The 24462-nt window shown below is 49.3% G+C and overlaps 1 protein-coding gene and 1 long non-coding RNA gene across 3 annotated transcripts in view; one reads left to right on the top strand and one right to left on the bottom strand.

Moving 5' to 3' along the window:
- Positions 1-11048: 11048 nt before the first annotated feature.
- Positions 11049-24462, top strand: part of LOC121167192 (patr class I histocompatibility antigen, A-2 alpha chain-like) — a 185892-nt gene continuing 172478 nt past the window's right edge. Inside the window, exons 1-7 of one of the 2 annotated variants that reach the window (XM_040996584.1) lie at positions 11051-11171; positions 11449-11712; positions 11919-12194; positions 12754-13029; positions 13117-13230; positions 13605-13637; positions 13787-13791. In XM_040996584.1, coding sequence (XP_040852518.1) covers positions 11099-11171; positions 11449-11712; positions 11919-12194; positions 12754-13029; positions 13117-13230; positions 13605-13637; positions 13787-13791 — 1041 coding nt within the window. In that variant the 5' untranslated portion in view covers positions 11051-11098. Of the gene's footprint in view, positions 11172-11448; positions 11713-11918; positions 12195-12753; positions 13030-13116; positions 13231-13604; positions 13638-13786; positions 13792-24462 lie in introns of those variants that run through there. The other variant, XM_040996583.1, reaches the window with a different exon arrangement.
- Positions 13911-23278, bottom strand: LOC121167211. The gene is made up of 3 exons (XR_005885569.1): positions 23269-23278; positions 22590-22591; positions 13911-14057 (listed from the first exon to the last, which is right to left on the bottom strand). It is a non-coding gene; the product is annotated as an uncharacterized LOC121167211 (long non-coding RNA).

The following is a 24462-nucleotide window of genomic DNA, read 5'->3' as shown; positions in this document are numbered from 1 at the left end:
TGAGCCAATCCAAAGCCAGAAGCCAGAAGCTTCAACTGGGTCTCCCACATGGATTCAGGGTCCCAAAACTTTACACCATCCTTTACTGCTTTCCCAGACCACAGTCGGAACTGGAAGCAGCCAGGATATAACCAGCATTCATATGGGATCCTGGCACAGGCAAGGTGAGGATTGAGCCACTAGGCTATTGTGTCAGGCCCTAGTAACTGGACATTTTAAGAGCAAATTCCTAAGAAAAATATCAGGACACAAAACTTTGCAATATGCTTAAGGATAAAACCACGTAATTATCACTTCATTAATTAGATATCAGTTAATGTAATCTACTACCTTAAAAAGAGACTTCAGTAGATACAGAAAAATGCTTAACAGGGAGGGCAGCTTGGTCCTGCATCTCACACCAGAGTGCTGGTTTCGGTCCTATCTACCCAGCTCCCAATCCAGCTCCCTGCTTTGTACCTGGATAGCAACAGGTGATGGTTCAAGTACTTGGGTCGTTGCCACCTGTACCGCAGAGCCAGATGGAGTTCCTGGTTCCTGACTCCAGCCTAACCCTAGCTGTTACAACAGAGAGATTTGCTCTCCATTCCAAGACCCACTTCTCTCCTATTCAATGTGTTGTTCACATATTCCAAAACACACTTTCAGTTCTATAACTTGCTTTTCTCTGAGATCTGTCCATGTTGCCATGGGTTTAATTCCTTTTAAGTTTTTAATGTTTCGAGGGATAAAATATTAACCCTTGTAGTTATTTGGGTAAAGAAAAATTACAAGCTAGTTGATCTTCACAGCCCCATTATGATAGATTAGATAGCATTTGCCTCAGGTGATGTTCACATAAAGCTTAAGAGCCCAGCCTGGTGGCCTAGCAGCTAAAGTCCTCACCTTGAATGCACTGGGATCCCATATGGGCGCCGGTTCTAATCCCGGCAGCTCCACTTCCCATCCAGCTCCCTGCTTGTGGCCTGGGAAAGCAGTCAAGGACAGCCCAAAGCCTTGGGACCCTGCACCCTCGTGGGAGACCTGGAGGAAGTTCCTGGCTCCTGGCTTCAGATCAGCTCAACACCAGCTGTTGCAATCACCTGGGGAGTGAATCATTAGACAGAAAACCTTCCTCTCTGTCTCTCCTCCTCTCTGTATATCTCATTAAAAATAAATCTTAAAAAAAAAATAAATCTTAAAAGTGCTGTGAGAACACTGGTGTCTAGTTCCCTACAAGTGGACAGGCATTTCTTGGTGAGGTGGCTGCCATGTCTTGCGACAGAGATGAGGAAGAGTTTATGGGAATTAGAAAGACCTCTGACTTTGGAGAAGGAATAGGAATATGTGCTGGGCTCAGAACTACAGATGGCAAAGGAGAAGAAGCAACGAGAAAGGCACACCAGAAAACCATCATCCTGATTCCAAAAACATAACAAGGAAAAGCATCCCAGGAAGGAAAATAGACAAGCACATCTCAGGGATAGATACAAAATATTAAGAAACTGAATTTTGAATACTTACAATAAGTATGCACCTTTGCACATTAATTTTATTATATCATGGAAATCAAATTTGGGTAAACATTTATAAAACTTATTCATGAAATTAGTAGAATGAAGGACAAAAGGTGTATGTTTATTACAACATGCAGAAAAAAATGTGTGCAAAGTCAATATGGTTTCATGATGAAATTTAGCAAACTAAGAATAACAAGGAATAATTTCAACTTGGCTAAATAAAGTAAACATCTACTGCTAGTGTGTTACTAATGGATGAAAGGCTAAAAGTTTTCTTCCTAGAATCAGCAACAAACCAGACATCTGAGTTAATCATTTTATTCAGTCTTGTTCTTGGTGTTCAACCAATGCAAAAGGTACAAAAATCAAATGGAAACTTATCATAGAAAATGAATTGAACCTGCCCTGATATACAGAAAGCATAAAAATAGAAATTTTTCAGTACTTCCAAAAGTTATTAGAATTAATAAATCAATTTAGCAGGGCCACTGGATTCAGGTTAATATGCCAATATTCAATTTTATTGTTATATTCTAGCACCAAAAAATTAGGAAATAATTCCATAACATCCATGTACAATAATATTGACATTTTTTAGCTTAAAAGCAATATGTATTCCGGATTTAGTCCTGGTGTAAAGAAGTTATTGGTGGAAAAACTAGTGAAATACAAATAAATTGTGTAGTTTATTCAGTTACATAAATGATATTTCTTAGTTATAGTATTCATTGGTTACATAAGATGCTAAAAATTAGAGAACACTTAAGAATAAATGGAACCCTTTGTACTACATTTACAACTTCCTATAAATCAAAACTTATTTCAAAAGAACTAACTTAAAAGTAAAAAAAAAAATGCTTAGAAATGAATTTGATTTGATTAAAAAGGTGCAAATTGGGCTGATGGGCTGGGAACACAGCCTGACCCAACAGCTTAAAAAGCAGCTAGCTCCATCTTACCTCAGGCCAGGCATGCAAAGCAGAACCTCTGCTCCATCAACCGCTTCTGGCTAATGGGCAAGGGGGCGCAGCCTGACTCAACCACTTAAGCAACCGGCTCCATCTTAGCTCCTGCAGCCAGTGCATCTATGGGTGCTGGGCTCCATCCACTGCCCACCCACTGACAAGCTCTAGGGACTTGGGGTTGAGGAATTCACTGCATTGGGACATCCATGGATAAGGCCACTGTGCATGTAGGTGAGGAATGAATCCTGAGGGACTCCCAACAACAGGGCCACTGTACTTGCAGGTAAGTAAGGGAACTGAGAACTGGTGATTTGGAGGAAAGAGACTGGAAGATCTGTATGGATCACACTGATGCACCAGCCCACATGGGAGTCCTGAGATGGACTTGTTAGTGCAGAACACCGCTGACCGCCGCACACTCCAGCTCACAGGAAAGCTAGGGCTGGGGGCCTGTCTAGCAGAGCTAGATCCCAGTACCTGATGATTGTTGGAACAGGGGACAGGTCACATTAGGCAGGACCATGACACTAACCAGTAAGTGAGAGAACCTGGACCAGGGGTAGATTCTGTGGGGGGAAAGTGGGCCAAACCTTGTGGAAATGCAAGTCCTGCTGGTTAGCTCAAGGGTTGGTGGTGATGGGCTGAACTAGGTATGATCATGGAACCTGCCAACATTCATGGGTACTGGGGCTGAGAATAGGCTGGGCAGATCCAGGCTACAGCACCCACATGTGCATCCTAAAACAGGGTGTGGGGCAGGATGGGCCAGGCCACAACATCTACTAGCTCATACAAAGGCCAAGATGGAAGGGCAGGCTATTCAGGGCAAATGCTTGGCACCTGCTGGCGTATGTGAGAGCTGGGTCTGGGAGTGAGCTGAGTGGGAGAACCAGGAAAACTCCCCTGCGGGATCATAGCTCCCACTGGTGAGCACTTGGCTCAGACCTGGTGGTCAGGCAAGTTAGGCAAGTTGGGCAAGGTAGCTCCATCTGTTGACAAGTGTGTGGGTTGGTTTTAGAAGGGAGCATCGAGGCAGGGCCAAGCAAACCTTAGCCCACTGGCGAGTGCAGAAACCAGGCTGGAATACAGGTCACATGCTTGACTAGTCTGTCACACCTGCCAGTTTGCGTGAGCCAAGGATGGGAACAGATTGAGTAAGGCCAGATGCCAGCACTCACTGGGACTGTGGCCACACCGGAACGGGTCAGGCCAGGCTGCAGCAAAGGCCAAGACAGGTGAGGGATTGCTTCAGCTGGGTCAGAGAAACCACTGACACAAGATCAATGGCTGGAAACAGGCCTGGTTGGGGAGCTAAAGGATGCCCTGACTGGGTTGTTGTTCCCACTGGGTAAGTGTGAAGGCCAAAGTTGGGGCTGCTGGCAGCAGTGTCCCTTAGCATAAGTGTGGACTGGGGTGCGCCAGACTAGGCAGACAACAGCACCCACTGGTGTTCGTGAAAATCAAGTATAAGAAGGCTAAGCTAGGTGTCTGCCCCTACTGAGCTGTGTGTGTGCTGTGTCTGATTGTGCACAAGGTTTGGCTAGGCCAATATACCCAATAGTAAAAACCGGAAAGGTCACTCACTATTTCTGCTGGGACAGGAGGTGGACTAAGTAGGACTGGCCCAGAGACCCACTGGTCTGCCCGAGATTGGACATTGGGAGGGATTCTACTGGAGGAGCTTAGGGAACTCCTCTGTCAAGACACAGTCCCTGTAGGTGAGTGCAAGAACCATTATAGGGAGCAGCCCAGACCAGGCCAGGTAATGAACCTACCAACATACATTTGGCACAGGTCGGTGGTGAATAGGGTTGGGCTAGTTCATACCACTCACTGGCAAATCTGAGCCCAGAATGGAGTGTTAGTCATGCCAAGTTGGGCCACAACACAACCCAGTTCACATGGGTTGGAGCCCTTGTGAGGGCCAGGATGGGGGCTGGTTGTACTGGGCTAGGTTATAGCCCCCACCAGCATGAGCTGGAATTGGGGGAGGACTGGGCCTAGCCACGCAATAGCACCTACTGGCAAACCAGCACATTGACACCAGGGAGGGAGAGGGAGAGCCCAGTAGGGTCCTGCATGGGGCTCCCCTGCTGGACCACTGCTCCCACTGGAGAGTGTGAGAGCTGGGATGGGGGCAGACCAGACCGGGCAGGACCACAACACCTGTTGGCCTGCATGTGAGCTGGATCAGGGGAAAGCCAGGTTGGGTTGACTGTTCTGCTGGTGCATATACACAAGTTAGAGTGGGTGTGGGTTGGTTGGCATTTGCCATAGCAACAGCTGCCAGATGCTATCCCAGGAGTGGGTGGGGGCACACATTCTGTTAAACTGCAGAACCACTCGGAGAGTACAAGATCCTGGAGTGGGAGTGGGCCCAGTAGGGAGATAGTGGCACCTCCCTCTTGGGTTGCTACTCCAACTGGTGAGCATGAGAACCAGGACTGGGACAGGCATGGCTAGACAAAGAGTGGCACCCACCAGCAAATGTGTGGACTGGATAGTGGTGCTGGTTGGGTTGAACTGGGCTTTAGTGCCTATTGACATGTGTGAGAACTAAACAGGATGTGGGACAGACTGGACCAGTCTGCTGTACATACTGCCAACATGGGAACCAAGAGAGGGGGCAGTCCTGGTGGGGATTATTGTGGGTTGCCCTGACTAGGCTGCAGGTCCCACTGGTTTGCGTGAGGACTGGATGTGTGTGTTGGGCAGGGTCTGGAAGGGCTCCAACACTCATTGATTTGCATAGAAGATAGGGCTGGAGACAGAACTGACCCAGCAATTGCAACTACTAGTATGTGCAACAGACTGTGCCAGACCTTGTATTGGCAAGCACACACAAGAATCAGGTCTGGGATCACCTCAGATGAAGTTTATTTGGGGATCCCTCAAACTGAATCGCTGGACTCAGAACCCCAATCATGGAAAGAATTGCAGGTTCCATGGTCTGACCATGGAGTGCATGTGTCAGAGCTGGATTTCCTCAGTAGCTTAGAGCAGTGGACGGCATATTCAGGTGCACACTGGAAATATGGCAGCACATTGGAGCCTGCAGAGGACATGGGATACCATAACAGAGGACAGAGGACAGAACAAATTGGTCAACTACCACAACCAAATGTTGGCAGTAAATATCTGGGCAAATGGAGACTCTGTGTCAATCAATGGATTCTGGAAAGATTTCGTCGTGCTTGGAGTGGCAAGATCACCAATAATTCAGAATTGTGGAACTATCAAAACTTCTTGAGCTGGACCCTTGGAGCTCACCCGACAGCAGGGATTCTGGGATGGTGTCAGGTGGCTGTCCTCCATCCCAGCATACAGAGGCATTTGGGAGGCTGGATGTGGCTTCTCCCCTTGTGCCTCCATTCCCCCAGTGGCAGGAAGGAAAAAAAAAGAGAATGTGGAAACAATGTTCTCCCCATTTTCCTATAGCCCTTGACCCTTTGCATCCTAATTATCTAAATAAAATTTATCAAAAACAAAAATTTTTTTAAATTGTTTCTCTTCAATAAAAAAGGCGCAAATCTATCCTCAAAACTACAAAATGGTGCAAAAAGAAGTAACAAAAGACAAACACTGGGGATTGTATCATGTATGAATCGGAAAATTCATTATAATGAAAATCATCTCTAAATTTAATGTAATCCAAATGAAACCTTTTGTGGCTCAATTTTTTTTAAAGATTTATTTTTATTATGTTTTTATTGGAAAGGCGGATATACAGAGAGGAGAGACAGAGAGGAAGATCTTCCATCCGATGATTCACTCCCCAAGATCGATACTATGCCGGTCTGAAGCCAGGAGCCTCTTCCGGGCCTCCCGCGTGGGTGCAGGGTCCCAAAGCTTTGGGCCGTCCTCAACTGCTTTCCCAGGCCACAGGCAGGGAGCTGGAAGGGAAGCGGGGCTGCTGGGATAGAACCAGCGCCCATATGGGATCCTGGGCATGCAAGGTGAGGACCTTAACCACTTGCGCCACTGCTCCGGGGCCCTGTGGCTCAATTTTTAATTGACACGTTGACTTCTATATTTTCAGAAAAAAATATAAGACCAAGAATAGATAGTTTTGAAGAAAGTAGAACAAAATCGGAAGACTTATTTCAAAACCTATTATCAAGGAACTAATCAGTAGAACACGATGGTAGTTTAAGGTTAGATACATAGATTGCTCTAGCAGAAGAGAATCCCGCTATGGCGCCACACTTCTTTTTCAATCAGCTTTTGGTAAAAGTTTCAAGATAATTCAATGGAGAAAAGACAGTTTTCAGTACATCCTGAAATAGAAATTGTTGTACCTGGATCAGCAATGACAGCAACAACTCAATCCATAATATCCTACAAGGTGAGGGGGGATGTGCCACACATTCCCTACCAATCTCGGCTGGACAGCCCATGCCTGGCTCTTCTCCGGTCCAGCAATTAAGGTAACTACCTGCTTAATTACTTGGAGCCTTCTGTGAGATAACCAGACTTGGACCTTGATTCATGAGAATTGAGGCTAAAGGTTACTTAGACTTTTAGCTTGCAAGCTCAGTTTCTTTAGCCAAACAAAGTAAGAGTCACAGAAGCAGATTATATTGTAGCTGGCAATGGGATTCTGATTCTGAGATTTCTCAGAATGAAGCTTGATCCTTACCGTATATGATACATAAGGGTTAAATCAAAATAGCCCTAATTGTCGGGGCAAGCATGGTGGCTCAACGGGCTGATTCTCTACCTGTAAGCTTGGCATCCAATATGGTTGTAGGTTTTTATTCCAGCTGCTCCACTTCCAGCAGCTGCCTGCCTGTGACCTGGGAAAGCAGCAGAGATGGCCCAAAGCCTTGGGACCCTGCACCCACATGGGAGACCTGGAAGAAGCTCCTGGCTCCTGGCTTTGAATTGGCTCAGCTCTGGCCATTGCAGTTACTTGGGGAGTGAACCAGTGGACAGAAGATGTTTCTATCTTCTAGCCTTTCCAATAAATACATAAATCCTACTGTCACTATGACAGGAGACCACTCTCTCTCAAATAAATTTTACTTTACACACTGGGAAAAAAAAAATGACATGAAGGAAGCTTTGGCCACCAAAGGATCTGGGGAAATTTTGTATCTTTTGTGATTATTCTTTAAGAAAGGAAAAAGATTATAGTAAACACGTCAGTCACCACTTGGTGAATATAGACTTCCTTGCAAAAGCAGCTAAAGGACAGGAGTAACTAAACTTTGGACAAAGTTTCAGTGCTTAGCTTACAAGAATGATTATATTTTATAACCATTTTAAAAATGATTCACTGATAGTGGTAGACACTTTTTAAAAGATTGCTTTAACTAGCGTCCAGTGTCGATTTCTAAGTGTTTCTTTTTTCCCTTGGAATTCTATGTATGCCTGTTGCTGGCTATGTCAATTTTAGCATATCAAAGGGAGTGCTAAAGCAGCAAATGCCTCGGTGTATTGGCTTCTGCCTGTAAAACAATAAAAGACCACGGAGCTAGGGTAGCAGTTTCATTACTTTGTCCAACTGCAGTTTGTCAGTTTTATCTCTGCAGCTATCTCCCTATTTGACTTCATTTTTAGTTCCTTGTTCAGTCCTATAGAGATTGGCTTCCTTAACAGCAAATTGCTTGAAGAATGTGCCTGCTTTATAGTTAACACTTGAAGATTTTTCTTTTTAGGGATAAGAAGAGACATTTAAGTTGAAGAAAAAGTCTGCCAAGCAGAGAACAATGTATTAGTCCAGATGTTTTACATCTTGAGTTTGATCAATGTTTTTTGTGTATGTTGTTCAAAGTAGTGATTTTGGATGGAGTTGTTAGTTTGTGTGTTTGTTTTGGTGCTTTAATGGCTTAAAATGTTGCACAGTTTTTGTTTTGTTTTGGTTTTCTTTGACCTCTGTATTTTAATCCTTCTACAGGATAGCATTTGTATTGAATGGTAACAATTTATACACACATATGCATGTCGATTTTGGTCTCTTTGGAAGGATGTTTTTAGGTCCTTTTTTTAAGAGGGGTTTTATTTTGTGTTGTTGTGTTGTTCCTTTGCTGTGATGGTCATTTTTGCAAATAACTGTATGCGCAACTTGGTGAGAAAATGAAATGTGCCGGTTCAACCCAATGACTTCTTTTCTGTCATTTTCTCATCTTGCATCTCATCAGAATATGTAATTCTTAGGGATTTTTTTTGAATGACTAGTAAATTCACTTCACAGTTTTGATTTCACAATAAATGCATGTTTTTCACATTGAACAAATTTCTATCTTAAATATCAACCATCAGTTATTTTGCCCATTTTTTGGTACAACCACTTCCTAATTTGAATCATACCTTTGAGAATAATGCTGTCTTATAGATGGATGGTGTTCATATGGCTGCTAAACTGAACAAAAAAGAGCAAAGTGATGCTTGGAAATTGCAAATCCAAAGTTAGGAAAGAACAGATTCTTCAGCTTCTGTAGGATATTACTTGAGAAATTCCAAAGTCATAGGTATGGGGATCTGGCTCAGTCTGTCACCCACATCAGCATGAACACATACACTGGTGGTTGCAGTTACCCAATCAATTCTTTCTGCAGCCCCATCTCATATAGGAGCCAATGGATGCTATGACCCCAACTAAACTTGCTCAACACACACTCAGCCCTCACACATATCATCAGGAACTGCAGCCTAATCAGAGTGACCCCTATAACTCTGACCATGTCCACCCCCTGCCCTGATTCCTGTGCATGCTGGTATGTGTACCAGACTGGTCCAGTCATCCCACCCACATCCCATTCAGTTCTCATACACAGCCATGGGTGTTGCAGCCTTCTTCAGCCAGGTCGACCCTGCTACCAGCCCATACTAACACTGTCAGGTGCTACTGCTTGTCCAGTCAGACCCACCCCCAGACCTCATTCTCATGCTCACTGGTGGGAGCTACAATCCATCAGAACGGTGCCCACAGTTTCCCTGCTAGGCCCACTCTCAGCCTTGGATCTTGAACTTTCCAGGTAGTTCTGCAGTATAGCCTGACAGGACTTACCCCCAGTCCCAGTACTTGCCAGCTGATGCTGCCTTAAAGCCCAATCAGCCTGCACTTACTCTGCCTCATACATGTACCAACGAATGTGGTTGCTTAGCCCAGCCTGACTCTCCTCCTAACCCAGTTCACATGCAGACCAATGGGTGTTGTAGACCTGCCCAGCCTAACCTTTCCCCAGATCCAGCTTTGTTCTGCCCCCGCCCCCCCCCCTTTTTTTTTTTTTGGTCCTTTTGTTTGTGTTAAGTCAGAAAAGGGAGCAGCCTAACAGGGTACAAGTGAGTCACGACCAGGACAAGCATCCACCAGCTCTGGTCCCTGACATCTGAGGCCCTGATGCGTCTTTGAACCATCAGAATGTGAAATCACCGTTTGCTTGTCAATGCCAAGGCCATCTGTGAGATCAGGTACAATGCTAAAGAGGCCTCTTGATCATGTGAACAGCCTCTTGATCATGGAGAGAACACGGGCAGCAACACCCCAGCTTCGTCCCACAGCCACAGCTCACAGCTGATCCAGGCCACACAGCAGAGCCAGGCAGCAACCTCAGACCCCAGTCCATGGAGTAGGGCTCACTGCCACCCCCAGCCCAGCTGGCTGGCATGCCTCCCCCTGCCCTGTCTCCAAAGAAACAAAGGAGAGAAGAAAAAAGAAAGTGAAGTGAGAAAATACCAGAGTAGTATCTAACTGTGTCTGAGCAAGTGCAGAAACAAGGCACTTTGAAATGTACACAATGCTGAGTATCTCTCCACAGTGTAACTCACTGTTTTTTCTGTTTTTTTTTTCAAATATACCATGTAAGCTCTAAAAAAGGAAAACAGAAGTTTTGAAAACTTGTATCCACCATCATAAATTTTACAGTTTCCAAATACTTGCAACCTTTTCTCTTAGAATTTGTGATATTACAAAACATAACTAATTTTCAAATTAAGTGTCAACAGGAGAAAACCTAAGTAATATGATCACACAGTGTGTTACAGTACTTTCTGAAGTCATGCATTAGTAAAATCCATTCAGTGTGCAGGATGAACCCGTGAGTTTTAACACACCAGAAAATCAAATATCCCACAGTAGGGCTTCAGCTTCTCCCTTACAAATAACCTTAAAAGCTGGCACTTGATCACTTTAGTGTATGATCAAAGATGAATAGTCACAATTATTTGAATACATTATTAAGGTATTCTTCCTACATGTTTGATGCTGAGTTTCTTTCTTCATATACTACAACGGGGAGGTAGAGGTTAAATGTAGAGCAAAAGTGAAAATCCAGTAATCTTCTACCTAAACAGACAAAAGGAGCTGCAAAGAGACAGTGTGAAAATGAATTCTCACTATCCTGTTTATTTTCGAAATAGTTATTTCTCTTAAAAACGGTATTCATTTAAAGTTTTCATTCATTTGAGGTTATTGGTACATTTAGCCCAAGTTCCTTTTCTCTTTGGGGTCATCACTAATTCCGAAAAACATAAGAAGTGGCTGATAACCTCCGACGGGACTAGAGGCACAAACCTAGGTCGCACTCCCCTAGGGCAGCCGGCTTCCGGGAGGATAAGTCAGCGCAGAGCCTTCCCGGGTATAAAGTCTACCGGGCGCGTCAGGGATCCGTGTCTCCCCAGACTCCCAGGATGGAGTCCATGGCGCCCTGGACCCTCCTCCTGCTGCTGGCGGGGGCCCTGGCCCTGACCGAGACCCGGGCGGGTGAGTGCGGGTCGGGAGGGAGACGGGCTCTGCGGGGCAGGAGCGAGGGGAGCGCGTGGAAGGGACACAGGAACCGCGGACGCCGGACTCCCCGACCCGGAGCAGACTTCCTCACATCGCGCCTGGCGTCCTGCCCACAAACACCCAGACCCTTCCCCTTGTCCATCCGTCTCGTAACCCCACGGATCATTCCTCCCTGGCCACTCCAGGGAACTGCGAACTCGGCATACGACTCAGGGCAGGGCTCGGCCCTGGTCTCAGCCCCTCTCTCCCCCAGGCTCCCACTCCCTGATGTATTTCATCACCGGAGTGTCCCGGCCCGGCCTCGGGGAGCCCCGCTTCTTCGCCGTGGGCTACGTGGACGACACGCAGTTCGGACGCTTCGACAGCGACGCCGAGAACCCGAGGGTAGAACTACCGTGGATGCAGCAGGTGGAGCAGGAGTACGTGGACAGCCTCACACAGCTCGCTGAGAAGCACACACAGGATTTCCGCGGCTACATGAGTGACCTGCGTAGCTACTACAACCAGAGCGAGGCCGGTGAGTGACCCGAGCCCTCCACACGTGCGCCCTGGGCGCTCCGGGTCCCCGGGGCCGAGGTCCCCCACCCCGAGACTGCGCGCCCCGCAGAGACCCTCGGCGGGAGGAGCCCGCGGGTTTTGTTTTCGGTTTCCGCTGAAATCCCCGCGGGTCGGTGAGGGCGGGGGCGCAGCTGCCTGGCCAGGGCTGACCGCGGGCGGGGACAGTCTCTCACACGCTCCAGCATCTCTTCGGCTGCGAGGTCGGGGCAGATGGGCTCTTCCTCCGCGGGTACAGGAAGTTTGCCTATGATGGCAAGGACTACATCGTCCTGAATGAGGACCTGCACACCTGGACTGCTGCTGACAAGGAAGCTCAGATCACCAAGCGCAAGTGGGAAGAAGCAGCTGCGGCTGAGCAGCACAGAGCATACATGGAGGGGCACTGTGTGAAGTGGCTGAGCAGATTCCTGGAGTTGGGAAAGGAGAAACTACAGCGCACAGGTGTGCAGGGCAGGTAGGGGTAGCCCTCATCCACCTCCTAAGCTTAGGGCTGGGGGTGTGCAGGATGGGAGGAAAGTGGAACCCAAGACTGTGTCCCCCTCTCCTCATGATCACAGCATGGATGTCCTCCCTTCCCTCAGTATAGAAGAGGGACCTGGGTTGTACAGGCGTAGACGGTTCTGAAAGGAATCCTCTTGGTGCCCTGGACTCCCACTGGTCCTGTGAGCTGTGACCCCTCCCAGGCCTGTCCTCAGCCTCAGGCCAATGCACTGGGAAGATTCACGCCAGGGTTTCTCAGTCTCTCAGCCTCCACTCAGGACAACACCAAATCCTTTCCATCCTGTCAAAGACCCGGGTCCTCCCAGCCTGAACCATACCTGATTCTTTATCTACATCTTTGCAACAACAGATGATCCCATTGTCTTTATCCAGGCCAGGTCTGAGTTAGCACTGCTCCCCCATCCCTGTCCTCCTGTCCACTCTCAGGAGGGTCACTGAGTGCAGCTTTGGTGTCTGGTGAAAAACATGAAAGGCCTGAATTGTCCAAATTTTCCCTCAGACCCACCCACAGTACATGTAACACAGCACCCAGTCTATGACCAGAAGGCCACCCTGAGGTGCTGGGCCCTGGGCTTCTACCCCAAGGACATCACACTGACCTGGCAGCGAGATGGGGAGGACCTGACCCAGGACATGGAGCTGGTGGAGACCAGGCCTGCAGGGGATGGAAACTTCCAGAAGTGGGCAGCTGTGCTGGTGCCTTCTGGAGAAGAACAGAGATACACATGCCACATAGAGCATGAGGGGCTGCCTGAGCCCCTCACCCTGAGATGGGGTAAGGAGGGAGGGACGGATGGAGTCTTCAGCAGGGGCGGGGCTGAGACCTGGGGTCAGAGCCCCTCACCCTCTCTTCCCCTCTCAGAGCCTCCTCAGCCCACTGTGCCCATGTGGGGAGTCATCGCTGGCCTGGTCCTCGTGGCAGCTGTGCTCATTGGAGCTGTGGTCACTGTTGTGATGATAAAGAGGAAGCGCTCAGGTAGGGCAGGGTGAGGGCTGGGTCTGAGTCTGCTGTTCCCTAAGGAGAAGGTCCCCCTACCCCGTTCCTGGGAAGCAACATGCACACACACCTACATCCCCAGCTGGGCCCCAAGTGCTCACACTGGTTCTGGTGTGATGCCCAAATGAAGGTGCACCATGAACACTCCACAGGGATGACTCTGCTCATGAGAACCTGAGCTCCAGCAGCCCCAGGCCAGGGGGAGGTCCCAGCTGAGGACACACCTCCAGGAGAGGTGCCTTCTGATCCTTTCCTGGGTCTGTAGCCACATGCTAGTATCCTCTGGGCTCCCTCTAGGCAGGTCCTCAGGCCCTGCTTTCTCCCTGACTCTCACTACTTGTTTTCTCTCCCAGGTGGGGAAGGAGGGAATTACACTAGGGCTGCAGGTAAGCACTGGGGTGTGTTTGGGGGTGTGGGAGTCCCCAAGACCCTTGCCATAGCCAGATACGCATGGGGAAGCTGCCCCACCCACCCTGTAGCTCCTCCCTCAGCCATATCACCAGGGGTCTCACCAAGTCCTGATTGGTTCTCCCAGGTTGATACAGTGCCCGGGGCTCTGACTGCTCTCTCACAGCTTGAAAGGTGAAACCTGGAAGGGAGGGGGGCAGGGTGAGGAGACACAGAGGTCCTGGGGAATTCCTTGCATTTGCACATTTTCATGTGTGCTGTGCTGTTCCTGATCCATGTGTAGTGACCTGAATTTGTCACCTTGTTTCTGTAGTGTGAGAAAATTGCCTTGTTTGGGACAGAGGGATAGAATCTTGCTCAAGTCCTCATCCTGGTGTCTTCAAAAAGCCCTGCCCTCCCTTCCTGTAAAGACATCTGAGTGTGTTCCTGTGGGCACAGTGTGAGGTGGGAGCCTGGCCCTCCCAGGGCAGCGTGGGCACCTCCATCTCTGTCTCAAGGCAGGTGCCCCTGCTGCAGCTTCATTCTTCCTTGTGCAAATCTGAACATCAAACAATTTTATCCAACTCCAGTCATGAGTGGTTCATGAGAAAATTAAAAGGATATTTCAAAAATTTCAAAAATTGGACAGAGAAAATAAACAGAAGTACCAAGAACCTGCTACAAGCCATGTGTTTGCTGTGTTGATCACCTGCAGGTCAGACAGGAGAGGCTGGGAGGCTCTGGGTGAGGACAGGTTTTTGCCCCGGTATCCCAAGCCCAACAGTCTTTGTTGTGGTCACTGCCAACCTGGCTCAACTGCCTCAGTGTCCTGGTCTCTCTGGTAGAATGTGCCCACCAACACCTGCCATCACAGGACCCAGCTGTGGCCATGCTGTCCTATCTCATGGAACCAAGTATGTGGATGCTGCACGAGGCCAGGACAGTCAAAACTCAGGCTTACATTCAGCACTTGCTCCTGTCTTCCTGTATTCATTCTGTTCCTTAGTGTTGTTGGCTGATTGCACCTGCTCTTCCTCTGTGTGAGCTCTGGTGGCCTTCACCTCTGTGTGTGCAGGAGGCAGTGTGGGAGGGAGAGAGGCAGGAGGGCAGTAGACACTTGTGAGAAAGCACAGGCCTCTTGGACACCAGCAGGAGAGAACAGCACTCTGCAGCAGACACAAGTAGCCTCTGTCTCAGCTACACTAATGAAGCCACCAGTTCTAGAAGGGGCAGGTGCTACACACTCATCACTAAACTCTCATTACTGTGGGCCAGACCCAGTGCTGGGCAAGTTGGTCCATAGTGGTTGTGAGGGCTGGGGCAGTGGCTGTCTCACCACCATGGTCAGCGTACACTGCCCTAAGGGGGTGATCCTGAGGAAGGTTGGAAGGACAAAATGAGTCACCAGCAAAGGTGTCTGGGCAGGTGCTGTGTGGGAATGGGACGGCCAGTGCAAATGCCCTGGGCAGGAGCTAGGCTGCACACAGAGCAGGGAGCCATCAGGAAGGCTGGTCAGGACACTGCCATCCACTTAACTGTAATGCTCAGCCCTGACTCTGAATGAGGTGGGATCATGAGACAGCTCTGAGCAGAGAAGGGATGTGTGCACCATCTACTGTCCAGGGACCACCCTGGCTGCTGTGTCAGGACGGGACTGAGAGACTACAAGGTGGGGGACAAAGCTCTAGGGGCTCCTGCTGTGTCCAGGCAGGGATGCCAGTCACTGTTATGGGTTTGGGCATGGGCAGGGTGGGAGAGAAGAGGTTCTGGATCCTTCTGGAGATGGATGCACAGCACTTCCCCTGGACGGCATCAAGGGAATGAGAAGGAGGGGGCAAGGAGGACACCCAGGGCTTCAGGCTGTGGCAGTGGGGATGGGTGAGAGAGGGTTGACATGGGAGGGTAGATCCCAAGGAGGTTGCCCAGGCATTCAGTGCAGGAGCAGGGGGAGCCAGGATGTCAGTGAGAAGTGACACTGTGGGGCTGGCTTTGACCATGAGTCGGGGGATGAGGGTAAGTCTCTGAGCTGGAGACAAGTGGAGACGTAGCTCCACATGGACCACCTTTGCAGTCTGGAATGGAGATAGGGCACCCAGGAAGTAAGTGGCAATGGTGAGAGGGTGCAGGATTGAGCCCTGGACCAGCAGGGCTAAGTGGGGGAACCGAGCCCACAGCTTGAGCAGTTGCAGCGCTAGGGTCACTGTGGGAACCAAGGACCACAGATGTGCTAGGGGAGCCCTTGGGCACAGGGAGGGTTGGGACAGTCTAGAGTGGGCAGAACATCTGCATATGGCTCAGGTGGGTGCTGACACTACCGCCCCAGGTCACATTCTGGCCATAGGAGGGGAGACAACGCCCACCCAGGCCTTAGCCTCCCCTGAAGGATGGTCACGTGAGCACACCTGGGCCCTGGCTGCACATGATAAGGGGGCACTCTGGCAGAAACCTGAGTGCAGGTGACCCAGCTAACAGCAGTTTTACTTATGATGCTCTAGGCTCACGAGGTGGGAAATATAGGCACCCAGTTCTGAGCCAGAGCTCCCCCTCTGACTGTCCCCAGGCTGCTGTGCTGGGCAGGACTGTAACAAGGTGCTGGATAGGGCAGGGAGTGTCAAGTCCAAGTCAGCTGTATGATCTCCAAGGAGGCCCCACACTCACTGCTGGGCACCCTCCTGTTTAGTTGGGATGTCGGGGGGAGGGGCAGTCACAACAGTCTCAGTTTGTGATGTTTCAGCTCCCAGTGTTCACATGTGGACCTAGCAGAGCAATGGTAAATAGCACCTGCATTTTCTGAGAGCCCCGCGGTCAACCCTGCTGTTACCCACCCTGGGAACCCCAGGCCCATGAGCAAAGAGCACCACAAGATGCAGGAAGGGTCAAATCATTATTTTTATTTATTTGGATATGTTTTCATTTTTATGAAAAGGAGAGTGCTCCCACTTCCCCAGGCTCACTTTCTAAATGTTCACGCAGCTGGGAGAGGGACAAAGCCCAGAGCCCAGAACTAAGTCCAGGTGTCCTGCTATATCAGGTGCTGCCTCCCATGGTATGCACGGGGCAGACTCTGGGTTGGAAGTGGAGTCAGGACACAGAACACTGAGAAGGGATTGGGCATCCCAACCTGCAATCCACCCCGTGCCAAGTGCCCAAGCCTACATCTGCGGTTTTCCATCACAGAGGAAATAAACAACATAGGTGGTCAATTATGACACAGGACTTTGGAGACACACAGTACCTTCTCGCCCTTGGATGGGCAGCCCAGGAGGAAGGTTCAGGCAGAGCACACAGCTGAGAACACTAAACCTCCCAGGATCCACCTGACTCACATGGTGCCCCACACAGATTCTCGGGCTCCTTGAAGCCCACAGTGAAATCCAGGAGTTGCTAAGTTACCCTTCCCTTGGCCGTGTGTCACTGTAGCTGACTGAAGGCAGAGGAAATGCAGAGAACCTGGTTGAGGCTGCACAGCCAGGAGCAGAATCCATGGCCTCACCCTGGCTGGTCCCAGCTGGGAACCACAGCCCTGCTGCTGGGCACAGAGGGCACAGCTCACACCCTTGACCCTGACCCTGGCCTTGCGCATGCTCCAGGACTGCAGTCTGTGCTGACAGCCTGGGCGTCCTGCATTTAGCAGCTCTGAGGTGTGATGGAAATGCTTCTGTTTGCTCCAGGCAAGACAAGGTTCACTTCCTGACTCTCCCTCAGAATTCCTCTCTCCGTGGGTCAGTGAGGGGCTTTTCCTCTCTCCAAGAAGGTCTCTGATTCTCTGACACCAACTGGCAGTCCTGCCCTGAATCCTGACAGGGACACCTGCAGTTAGTGTCCGACCCACAGATTCCAGGCCCATCCCTGACATTGCCCTCACCTCCCAAACCAGCTGCCCTCAACTCCCACCTTGGTTGCCTGCTCTTCTGACTGCAGTGGCTATAATGTTGAGGTTTTCCAGGTTGGATCATGTGCTGTAAAAAGTCCCACAGCCTGGAAGGTTTTGTACATCCCATTACAGTCTACACCAAGGTCACAGAGGGGCAGCCAGATGAGTACAAGTTATATGAGGATCCTGGAGTCAGGGCCTCTGTGTTCCCGGGGAGTTGGGCTGCAGCCCCTCTCAGCAGCTGACTGCATGGCCAGTCCAGGGACTCTTCCCGACCCTTCCTTGGAGGTGTCCATGGAGCTTTCCTTACAGAGTCTTTCTTGTCAAAGTTTATGTTCGTCTGTTTCAGAGATGGAGACTGACAGACCCATGAGAGGCTCCCCTCCACTGGCTCACTTCCCAGGAACAAGTGAGGGCAGTTTTATCTCTCACATGTACCTTTAGGATGGCCTCATTCACTGAAAACTAAGAATAATAGGGGAAATCTGAAAGAATTTACAACACTGAATAAACAAGAGAATAAGCATTTAGGACAAGACATAAAGGGGTACAGACATCAACAGGGAAGGGTTTTTATTTTGGGGCACTAGACAAATTCAGGCAATCCCAGCTCTGATTCCCTCAGGCTTTTGGCTGCAGCAGATCAGACAGGAGCCCAGAATCCTTCCTGGGGGGATCTGATAGGAGACGCTCCTGCTCCCTCAGAAACTGGGGAAGCTGAACTTCACATCTCTGAGAGGCAGACACATGAGAACATGTGCTTCAGCCCCTGTGTGAACCAGGTCTTCCCATTCACAACAGCTATAACAAGTGAAATGCCTTGGGGTGAGTTTAGCCAAGGATGTGAAAGATCTCGACAGTGAAAGTCACACAACTCCAATGAAAGAACATGAGACACAAACAATGGGGAAAATCTTCCAAGATTCTGAATGAGAAGAATTAATATGATCCAAATGTCCATGGTGCCCCAAGCAATTTACAGATTCAATGTGATCCCAATAAAAATACTAAGGTCATTGTTCACAGAGAAACAAGAACAAACCAAATACCAGATTAGCAGGAGGAGAAAGATCAGAATAAATGAAAGTGAAATGAAGGGAAATGTGAAAGTAAACAAAAATATAGATTGTTTTTTACAAAAATAGACAAATATTTAACCAGACAGGCCAAAAAAAGCTTTGAAAAAAAAACTCAGATAAGTAAGATAAGTAGAATCAGAAATGAAAATGGAGACATTACTGGTCCAGCACATTGGCTCAACTGGCTGATCCTCCACCCCCAAGCACCTCATCCCACATGGACACTGGTTCATGCTCCTGCTACTCCACCTCCCCCTCAGTCCCTGCTTGTGCCTGGGAGAGCAGACAGGAACAGCCCAAAAGCCTGCAAACCTGCACCTGAGTGGGAGACTAGGAGGAAGCTCTTGGTTCCTGGCTCCACATCAGCTCAGCTATGGCCAGTACACCATTTGGTGAGGGAAGATACAGATCTCTTTTTTTCTTGTACAATCTGGCTTTCCAATAAGAATTTTCAAAGCCTTAAAAAATAAAAGGCGGACCTAGCACAGTAGTCTGGTAGCTAAGGTCCTCACCTTGCAAACACCAGGATCCCAGATGGGTGCCAGTTCTAATCCCAGGCGGCCCTGATTCCCATCCAGCTCCCTGTGTGTGACCTGGGAAAGCAGTAGAGAATGGCCCAAAGCCTTGGGACCCTATACCCACATGGAGACACAGAAGAAGCTCCTGGCTCCTGGCTTCAGATTGGCTCAGATCTGGAGTTGCTTCCACTTGGGGAGTGAACCAGCTGATAGAAGATCTTTCTTTGTGTCTCTCTGTCTGTCTGTAAATCTCACTTTACAATAAAAATCAATAGATCTTAAAACAAAAAGGGAAATGGTTCCTGGCTCCACATCAGCTGCTATGTCGTGGCTGCACATCACATTACTGCTATTCTAGCAAAACACAGATTCATAAGAAACTGCTGTGAGGGCCCCCAACTTGGGCACCGATTCAAATCCTAAAATTTAACAAATCCACTTCAATCAAGCTCCCTGCTGATGGCCTGGGGAAGCACCAGAAGATGGCTCAAGTACTTGTGTCATTCACTAAGGACATATCTTAGGCTCCTGGCTTAGCCTGGCCCAGCTCTGGCTGTTGCAGCCATTTATGAAGTGAAACAGTAGATGGAAGATCTTTGTGTCCTGCTCTCTCTGTAACTCTGCGTTTCTGAAATGAAGCAAGCAAGGAAAGAAGGAAGGAAGAAAGGAGAAAAGGAAGGAAGAGAGACAAAGAAAAAGACATTACCATGAAAAGAAATATATACTAACAAATTCTATGTGTTAATCAAAAATAAAATGAGGGACAACTATTGGGCACCAACAGGTACATCAGCACTGTTAAAGCTGCATCCCACATTGCAGTGCTCAGCATCCAGTCCAGTGTCCTGCTAACACACACCCTGGAGCAGCACATGGTCCTTTTCACACTGGGCCACCCACAAGGGAGACCAAGATGGAGGGTTGGACTCAGAATTCAGAGAGGTCCAGCGCTGGCTACTGCATGTGGGGAGTGAACCAGCAGATAGAGGATCTCCCTCCATTTGCCTATCTCTGTCTGTCTTTTTTCCCTCCCTCTCTCTCTTTCTCTCTCTCTCTAAATTCCCATGGTAGAAGATTAATTCATTTAGGATAAAAATAAAACCTTAAAATGGAACAACTATTAACCAAGGGGGGAAAATTCTCAGAATCAAATTTCTTTGATTTTTTAATCCATAAAACTGCACAACGGAGACATACTTAATTGAAAAAATTAGTTTCTACATATGCTAAGAGAGCATGAGTGTTATTTTCTGACCCACCTATCAACCCCAGCCCCATGCCCCCAGCTTTCAGGCAGCCACAGGGCCAGTAGCTAACATTCCAGACACCACTTCCTGATGCCAGAGGAGGTCAATGGAATTTGCTCCCCTGGAATTGTGGCTGAGCTCACACATGAGCGCCATGGTAAGATCCACTCAGCAGCTGCTCTTTGCTTCACTACCTTCATTCTTGGTCAGGGCTGCACTCATCTCCATGACAATGCTGGTCACAGCATCTAAACACCTGCACTCCTCACAGATGGCTGGGACAAAGGACAACAGATGGGCAAGCAGCAGACAGACTGCCCAGGCTGGGAAGGAGTGAACAGAGGGATAAGGCTTGGAGAGCTCCCACCTTCACTGAGGAACCTAGGAGCCCACAGGCTCCCCAGGGACAAATGATCACTCCAAACCTGGGGACCTGGGGCTGCAACCACTGGCTGAGCTTGAGGCTCTGTCTGTTACAAGAAACTGATCCAGTGCCAAGTCAGCATAAAGAGCACACATCTGGGGATGAAGGAAAGAGAAAGGTTTTCAGACATCATCACAACTCTTCAAAAATGAGGACATAGCAGGATGTGGGGCACAGCTAAGGCTGATCTGAAAGCAGCAAAGGTTGTGTAAGAGATGGGAACCTGTCCCAAGAGAAGGCATTTGGTGCAGCTGGTTAAGCTCCTGCGTTGAAGCCAACATCCCATAGCAGAGAGCTGGTTCACATTCTGGCTGCTCTGCTTTTGATCCAGCTCCTTGCTGCAGTGCCTGGGAAAGCAGCAGAAGACAGCCCAAGTGCTTGGGCACCTGACAGCTAAGTGGGAGACCTGGTTGGAGTTCTGAGTTCCTGGATTCAGTTATTCAGTTTGGACCAGCCCCAGCTTTTATATCCATTTGGGGACTGAACAGTGGATGGAAGAACATTCTCTCTCTCTCTCTCTCTTTCTCTCACACACACACATCTACCCCTGTCTCTATCTGACTTTCCTTGTCTCTGTCACTCTTCTCTCAAATAACTTACAATGAGAAGCAGAACTGTAGCAGAATCACATGCATCTTTCTTTTCCCTTCCTCCCATGGTGACACCCGAGCCTGTGACTAACCAGAGTGTCTGCTCACACAGATCACCCACACTCACTGGCAGTTCAGACAGCCTGGAAGAGTGCCTGAGTTTGTACAGTCCACACCTACACAGTCAACATGCCCAAAGCGGGGAATCCTGACCCAGAAGGTGAAGGTGCAGGTGACTAAGGTCAGCACAGCATGGGCTGCAGGCTGAGTGGGCTTCCTGCTGATGACAGACACCGGGAGCTGTTAACACAATGCAGCACACACTGGCTGAGACAGACATTTAGGGGCTCTCAGAAAGACACTGAGTGTGAGACAGGGAGCCAAGGCTAAGGTCAGCTCAGGTGTTGGGAGTGTTGGCCACTGGGCAGGCAGAAACTGAGAAGACACAAAGGGTACTGCTCGCCTTGAGAAGCTCCATTTATTTATTTATTTATTTATTTATTTATTTATTTATTTTGCTTGAATGTTAGAGAGGGAAGAGGCAGTTAGAGATCTCACACCTATTGGCTCACTCCCCAGCTGGTTAAAAAGCCAGAGCCAGGCCAGGCTACAGCAGGATCTACCAACTTCTTGCAATCTTCTTAATGGCTGCCGGGTCAGGCCAGCTTCTGCTGCTCTTCCAGGCACAAGGGCAGGAAGCTCACTGAGATGTGGAGCACACAGGACTCTGTTCAATGGCCACATGGGACACTGGCATTGCTGGCAGCACTTTCCATGTTACACCACAATGCCAGCCTCTCATAAGAAAGCTTCAAAAATAATTAACTATTTCAACTATCAGTACTTGTAAGTTTGAATCAAATAAAGGAAAACCTCCAAGCATGCTAAGGTTTATGGCTGAAGACAAATGAGCACTAAGATGATAGTTGAGGGTCAATCAAACTCAGGGTCTCAAAGCATCCAACATGCCTGCAGCAATGTGAGAGAGACAGCAGCGCTGAGCAAAAACATAACAGCATGTACCAGCAGGTGCACCTTGCATGGTGCCTGAATGAACTCTCTCCCCCACCTCCTTCCTGGACCCCAGGACCCCAGACAGACCTCCAAGTGTCCCTTGTACTCTCCTGGTCACAGGCAGAACTTGGTTCACTCCTGCTGCAGACAGAGCTCCCAGCCCAGCTCAGGCTGCATCACAGGGAACCCTGGAGCTCTCTGCCACTGCTGCCTGGCCTGGGCTGGACCTGTCCCAAGGAGCAGCCAGGACCAGGAGGCAGCAAGGACAGAGACCCCTCCCAGCCACACAGAATGCACCAGGGGAGGCAGCTGCTGGGCTGTTCCCTGTGTCCACCATATTCATTCCTCACTCACTCAGTCCTGCCTCCCCACCAGCGCCCCGCCCAGGAGCACCGACCTTGCTCTTCAGCACCAGGATCCCAGGCCCCTGACACCACAGCTCACCCCAGTTCTGTACCCCACAGGGCCCCTCTCAGGACAGGCATCCCTGCCATGCCAGCCTGAAACACACCCAGAAGATTCTGCAGCAGGACCAGCCCCTCCTGCTCTGCTGGACACGGTGGTCCCTGTCCCTGCACAGACTCCCTCCCCTTGTCACCAAGGTAATAGAGCCCTGCCTCCGCTCCATCCTCACCCCTGCTCCCCCAGACTCAACAGTGAGATGCCTGCCAACATGTACATTTCCCCTGCATACACTCGGCTACACACACATCACAAATAACCCACATGGCATTCCTACACTCACTCACAAATGTCAATTCTTTAATCTGTACTGATACATGGAGAAATGTAATTTATTCCATTTTGTTGTTTTAATTTCTTTATTTTGGCTTTATAAGTAACATCTACATTGCAAAAAGAATCTCAATTCACAAGGCTGGTACATGTTATTTTTTAAAGATTTTTGTATAAACATTTATTTTATATTTAAAGGAAAATTTGCTACCAGACAAGGACACATGGGGGGATTCTCCCACTCACTGGTTCACTCACCAAGCAGCCACAGTGACCAGTATTGAGCATAGCTGAAGCCAGGAGCCTGAAATTCTTCAGGGTCTCCAATGTGGGTGCAGGGCACAAGGACGTGGGCCATCCTCTGCTGCTTCCCCAGACCATGACAAGGAACCGGATTGGAAATGGTGTAGCAGCAGGAATAAAAATCAGTGTCAATATGGAGTCCTGGGATTGCAGTCAACAGCTTTACCCAAAGTAACACAATGACTTCACCATTGCTTTCCAATTATGAGATAAGGAAATAGAAGTGTTCAGGATGTTGTTAGTGAGACTTCAGCATGGGGGAACTCACTCAGATCCCTCTCTGCAGATGGTAGGGCTGCCTCAGTGGAACCAGGGGGCTCAGGAATAAACAGCATAGCCTGCCGGCTTGGATTTCTCTTGGCATGGTCCGATGGCGCCACCTGCTGGTCATCTGGGACAGACACGCTCACAAGTACCTGGGGAAAGAACCAATGTTCCAAGGGGCTTCTTATCCCCTCAGGACCTCTCACTCTTCTCAAAACTCAGATCCAGCCCTTGTGGGGAGCATGCTGATGCACCATGAGCACTCCTATCACCCCCTTTCTCAGCCATGGCTCCTCCACCACACCTCAATCCACATGAAACCCTGCCATTTTGTCACAGAGCAAGGGAGCAGAGGGCCTCAGGGTGGAGGACCAGTTCCAAGAGCAGCCCTCATACGTCCACAGGACTCAGCCCTGACCTCTAGGCTCACACAGAGTCGAAATTACTCCTTCTTCTGGGACTCCACTTGCCTTGCATGAGCCATGCCTCTCTTGCTGCCTCACCCCACACTGCACTCAGCCTCCTCTCCCTCCCAAGCCCTGAGCCAGCCCCTCCTACCTGCACAGCACACCAGGAGGCCAGAGGCACAGATGGCCAGAGCAGCAACCCTGGACAGCCAGAGCTGGCCCTACCCAAGGAGCTTGTGGGCCCTTGCCCTGCCCAGGTCCCAGACCGCAAGGTGCCCTCCTGTGCTTCAGCTGCTCCCACAGGCACTCATGGACCTGGGACTCTGCAGCCTCCCTGCCCCATCCTAGCACAAACACAGCCAGGCCACA

The sequence above is a fragment of the Ochotona curzoniae genome, unplaced genomic scaffold (genome assembly GCF_017591425.1).
Source record: "Ochotona curzoniae isolate NIBS_2020 unplaced genomic scaffold, NIBS_Ocur_1.0 patch345, whole genome shotgun sequence".
NCBI lineage: Eukaryota > Metazoa > Chordata > Mammalia > Lagomorpha > Ochotonidae > Ochotona > Ochotona curzoniae.
Note: the sequence above shows the minus strand (reverse complement) of the source record. Positions and strands in the feature narration are given on the sequence as shown.